Source organism: Anneissia japonica, unplaced genomic scaffold, assembly GCF_011630105.1.
Source record: "Anneissia japonica isolate Jap-2015-1 unplaced genomic scaffold, ASM1163010v1 scaffold670_len1213532_cov191, whole genome shotgun sequence".
In the NCBI taxonomy this organism is placed as follows: Eukaryota; Metazoa; Echinodermata; class Crinoidea; order Comatulida; family Comatulidae; genus Anneissia; species Anneissia japonica.
The window spans coordinates 663,533-669,532 of NW_022693499.1; the positions used below are offsets into that span (position 1 = coordinate 663,533).

The 6,000-nt window shown below is 31.0% G+C and overlaps 1 protein-coding gene across 11 annotated transcripts in view; it reads right to left on the reverse strand.

Moving 5' to 3' along the window:
- LOC117100759 (neogenin-like) overlaps nucleotides 1-5,547 on the reverse strand; it is a 68,577-nt gene extending 63,030 nt beyond the window's left edge. For all 11 annotated transcript variants that reach the window (XM_033240558.1, XM_033240557.1, XM_033240562.1 and 8 more), the window contains exon 1: nucleotides 5,248-5,547. In XM_033240558.1, the coding sequence (XP_033096449.1) occupies nucleotides 5,248-5,473 (226 nt within the window). In that variant the 5' untranslated portion in view covers nucleotides 5,474-5,547. The remainder of the gene's footprint in view (nucleotides 1-5,247) is intronic.
- Between the last annotated feature and the right edge of the window lie 453 nt (nucleotides 5,548-6,000).

Consider the following 6,000-nt stretch of genomic DNA (forward strand, 5'->3'; position numbering starts at 1 on the left):
GTATAGATATATAAAGGTTAGTTTAGTGCAGTAAAATAGATTTTAAAATGTAGACATTCCAGCATGTTTTGGCCATTGTATGAAACATGATGTGCAAAGAGTGACTGGTTACATTAAAAATATATTTTATGGAAATTAAAAGTTATTTTACTTATATACAAATAACCAATCCAAATAATTAATTAATTTTGTTTTATTATAAGTTCTTTATATTCATCTTTATATGTCTTGTTCAAGCCATTTGACAAGATGGCAATCAATCAATCAATACAGTTTATTGAGTGATTAATAAAATGACATCTTATATTTTGTTCACATTGATTTTACTCTGACCCGACAATAAAATGTGAAGACAATATATAGAAAAGTACCTAATATGACAATAACTGAGAAGTTAATTTGGGTTTAATTTCATTCAACAACAAAATTGGATATGTATACCACAAAATATATACTGCAAGTGATCTCAAAGAATAACTTCTCTATTTTCACGTAGCTTTAGGTAATAAGGTAATCGGTGAGACAACCTTATTTCGCATGAACATGAAACCTAATACTCTGTCGTTAATCCTTGTGTACACGGTTTTCTGTTGCAAAGCAAAGGCGAGCATCGACGTTCTTTGTTAACAGACACTCTCAAATTGAAAAATTCGCGTTTACCTCAACGATTTCTGTAAGTGGCACGACAAGAAAATCACCTGCTTGTTTTAATTAACTTACAAGTTCATCAGGTCCTCGTTAATTACATTCAAAACGAGCCTGAGAACATCAAACCATGAAGAGGATGTTGAAAGAGAGCCAGCTGATGTCATGAATATCACTATAGTAACATTATAACTTTTGACAACCTCTATAATCAAATATAACTATTACTGTATCTATATAATGTATACTTGAGTAAAACAGCTGTAACTATATCCCACTGGATTTGCCATTACATGGTGCGAGAATTAACTTGATTTTTTATTTTTTTATTTCATGCAGCGCACATGCTTAAGCGAAATATTTAATGATAGGTACAATAATATATATATTAACTGTACTTTACAACTGTGTATTAGGACTGACAATTTTTACTAATTTGGAAAACGTTTTTATATACCTGAAGGTGGTGATTAGAAACCCATGATGTGAAACTGTTTCTTAATGAAGCCTGTCGTGCAGTTGTTTGTGGTTGACTGATTGTATATTTGTTATCAGAGTAATAAAATTACAATATAAAATAGTAATAAACATACACAATTATCGCAATTGAACCTAGGCTTTTCAGATTACAAGTTGAGCGTCACATCCAAAACCCACAGCTCCACTGCATCAAGGGTCATCATTATGTTTTTATCAGTATCCATTATCAAATGCATGTACTATACTAAAAACACATAATTAAAATCCCAAGGAAACATGGACGTAAACATGCTCATAGCAGAATACACACAAAAATGGAGAGGAGGGGGATAAAGAAGAAGCCAAGTTCATACAACCATAATGAAAAATAGTGGAAAAAACTTCATTCAAACTATGGACAGATTTCAATTCATTATAAGGAAACTTAAAGAAGCATCTGGTCATTTTAAATTAAGAAACTGCAGAAATGCCACTATAAATTCTATTCAAATTAATGTGTAGAAGAAAATCGATAGCATATTTTTTAAGGCTACTACTAATAAAGATGAGGTGGACAATCCTTCAGTGAATAACAACACACTATTTTAACAGAAAGCTTTGTTCAATAGGTGCCTTTGAAAAATATGTAAATTTACTAGATGAGACAAGCCTTATTTTTCATTTCTTCGCTAGGCACTTACTGTATCTTCGATTACTTCACACACAATTTTTTTATTCATTTATTTTTATTTTCTTCAAGACAGTTTTGCTATATGAAAAAATACAAAATGTTATTCTCATTTTTTAATCTAAATCTAAAATGAGGTTTGCTAAACAAAAATGAGCTGGTAAAATGAAAAATAAAAAATGGAATTAACATAGTGTTAACATTCTGAAATAAAATTAATGAAGTGTACAAAAAAACAAATTGCCTGCCAAGTTAGTCTACTCAACAGAATTTGATGTGCTCCCTCGGTAGTTCATAGTCATCCTGAGTACGAAGCTTTCAGAAAATAAAATTTAAAAAAACTTGCTGCTTTAATAATTAAATCTATATTTCATAATTCTCCATTACTCACTGCAAGTATTCATTTTAAAATGTATTTGTGATAAGCCCATTGCTAATCTAGCACTTTCCCGGTTTTCAGCTAAATAAGATGGATTAACTTTATAGCATGCATTCATCTTTTAAATAACTCTTTGATTTTCATTATTATTCATGAGTATAGATTATACTTTGTATGGAACTTTTATTAATAAATAAATATGCTTCAAATATTTTGTCTATTTCTGTTAAACATTACTTTTTAGTATGTTCAAAATATTATTTTCAGTTTCTTTCAATATATTAAAATATTTTAAGGCCTACTTATCTTTGAATATTCATAAGAGATACTCATAAATATTTATAAGATGAAAGATTACCTCAATATATAATGCATCAGAGGTTAATGTCTTATCTTCAATTTGGTATTAACAAATGTATGCATTTTGTTTCATAAATGGAGCATTAGTGTAATGTAGTTAGAACTTTAAATAAATACATTAATGGTGATTTAGGAGTTTTATGAATAATAGCTTTTAAATTGGCTAATTTATAAATGCATACATAATAGATAAGAATCTTATATGCGCATATTTCATCTTAAATATATTATTTATCTAATAAAAAATATATAATTACACGATATTGGTGTAAGTAAGTGCAGATTTCCAATGATTCTATGCTGCTATCAAATACTCTGCCTGAAAACTGATTCCCTTTCTGTGGATGAAATGGCTTTCCCACAATATCCAAGCATAGAAAAACATTGGATATAGCAACATCAAGGATGTGATTAGGAAAAAATTTCATATCACAATTACTTCAACTAGACCCTTATTCACCAGCATTGGCAAAATATCTTCAGAAACTTAATTTTAGGAATGTTGAATGTTTCAGTGTGAGAAGTTAGACTAAACTACAGTACACATTAATAAACACAAAATCATTAAAAAAAAAAAAAAAAAAAAAAAATATTTAATTCGGCCTTATTAAACAATACTATAGTATTATTCTCACTATATCATCGCCTATTAAACAACAAAACACAAGATGGGATATCATCATGCAATATTTTACACAGATTGTTTGATATGTCAAGTTTAATTCTCGAATGCTACGGAACTGATTCGAAATGCAACTGGATTTTTGGTCATTTTTTGTCCAATCTAGTGTTGACAGTTTGCTGTATTAAAGCATCCATTTGAATTTAACATCAAATCCCCAATAATTAATTTCTTAGCTTCAACATTCAATTTAGCAAATGGTCTGTCGTCCAGAATTTACTGATTCATTCATCCCTATCAGGGATATAATCCGCTTCGACAATGTTAATTCTAGGCAGCGAAATCTGGGTAAATAACTTTGGGTGACATTTAACGTCAACATCAAGCAAGTCAGTAAGAGGACAGATTGTTTTAACTACTCATTCCTTGTCCAGCAATCTTTTAGTTACACAAAAATTCATAATCCCACAAGATATGGAATTTGGCTGAAAATTGTAATAGTCAATTCCAGAAGCTTATTTTAAATTGTCCGTATTCCATGCTACGAGAAGAATGGCTCAGCCATGGAAAATGAGCATTTTATCACAAAATCGGTTTGAACTAAAATTTATCACACTAATTCCGGGAAAATCAAATGCATATTGAAGTCTAAATTTGGAAAAGTCGGTATGTAGCAATAGTTTCAAATATTAAAGTTACGCAATGTAGAGAATTTATATTGATTCAGTATTTTTGTATCCAGAATTAATCAAATTTGTCCTCTTTTTCGTAAAGTTCAAGTATATTGCAATTCAGAGAGCAAATTACCAAATTAACATAAAGCTCTGTCCTAACTATCAAATCCTTTTTCTGCCTATATATAGTTATGCTGTGCCTATAAATAGTCATGCTGTGCCTATATATGGTCATGATGTGATGTCTTGATGACCATATTTAGGCATGTGACACGTTTTTGTCAAATAATGTGGTAGTCTGTGCAGCGCTTAAGGAGAATATCATTTTTATTTTACAAATCATTATGTCAATGCTTTATAATAAGCAAGAAATATATTACAATTAAACATTGTCCACACTCTGCACTGCGTAGGTGAAAACAGTCCGATTATCAAAGGCTTATAATATGCTTCATCAAGAAATAAGACTCATAATTAATAGAGTATTGCAGTACACTATGATTACTTTGATCGTAACAAAATGTCATATTTGGAATTTAATAGTGTCAGTTGAGAACTAGTGAATATTGATTTTAATTTATTTTATGTTAAACTCACCCAACGTTCATCTAAGTTTTTGTACAAACTTTGCGAGATTGTTTATCCTTGACAATTTAAAAGCACCTTTAACATGGTCGCTGATTTCCTTCAAGTTTATATAAACACTATTTTGCTGAAATTGATTTAATTACTCAAATCCATCTTCAGATGCTGGTGACAAGCTAGCTGAAGTGCATCAACCCTCAGTTTTGATTATCAACTCAGAGCACTAACCACCAACAGTTAATCAAATGTATTGACAATTCTTGCAATGATAACAGTGTGGCAAACCAAAATTTGTGCTACTTCCATTGGCTGTATGTTGGTTGAGATCAGAGACCTACTTACAGTATGCATCTAATTCACATACAGTATATAAAATGCATTTTTCATATACAGTACTGTATACATTTTGATAAATACACAAAATGAACAATGACTATAATATGTATAAGACAGTGTACCGCAGTTTTCCAACATATACAACACAAAACATAGATAGCTTTTCTCCATAATTATAATATACATAACGTACTTCATTCTATCGAAAATCCTACAGGCCAAAAAAACAATAGACTAGAATGAGCTACACTGCCCATCTGTAATTATCCAAGTAAAAAGATAAAATTTGGATTAAAAACATTTATTTATTCAAGTTGGAAAAAAAATTATCACTTTAGGGAAACCCTGTTGATTGATATCCTTTTGTAAACAGCTAATTATATGGGTGCACCACAAATTGGATATGGATACGAACATTCTACCTGGGAACACGTTCCCGTGTTTAATTCTGGATCTGCCCCTGGTATGCCTGCACATTTCTTTTAGTAGTGGTACTTACTTGCTATTTGAACATTCCCAACTTGGCTTACAATTGTGTTCTCGTTGACTGTGGCATGACATTGGTAGCTGCCAGAGGTGGTATCTGTTGACTGCCGGACAGCTGGTACCGTTACTTGCAAAGAACCGGTCGGTAAAATTGTTTTCAAAGGATCGGAGAAGCTTACCGCCTCTTCGTCTCTCATCCAAAAATAGTCTGCATCGTTCTGATTCACGGAGCAGTTCATCGTGAACGTCTCGCCACGTTTCACGGTGACATCGACAGGCTCAACTCTAAAGTACAATGGCTGCAATGGTTCAACTTCTAAAAAGAGAGAAAAATATTATTGAAAAATTACCAGATTTGTTTACATAACTGCAGTAACAAACACTACTAGTTTGGAATATGAGATTGTATAAATATTAAAGATCAGGTTATGTGGCGAAGACAAGCCAAACCAGTCACTCCTCGCTGCAAATTGTGTTTCTGAGATAATGGCCAAAACATTTTGGAATGTCAACATTTTGTAAATCTATTTTATTGCACTAAACTAAATTTTATAGATCTATTCATCATGTTATGTTGTTATTTTCCTCATTTTTAATGTCAAAACATCATTTTTTTATGATGTGGTGATGGTCTCTGCATGAGAAATCTTTAAAGGCTGATTTCTCAAAAACTGTTCTTTAAACAGCTGTATGTTTAAACTCCTGTAACTTCATAATAAAATGTCTGATTTAAATTTTTCTTTTACCATTTTATAACTTTCATCTT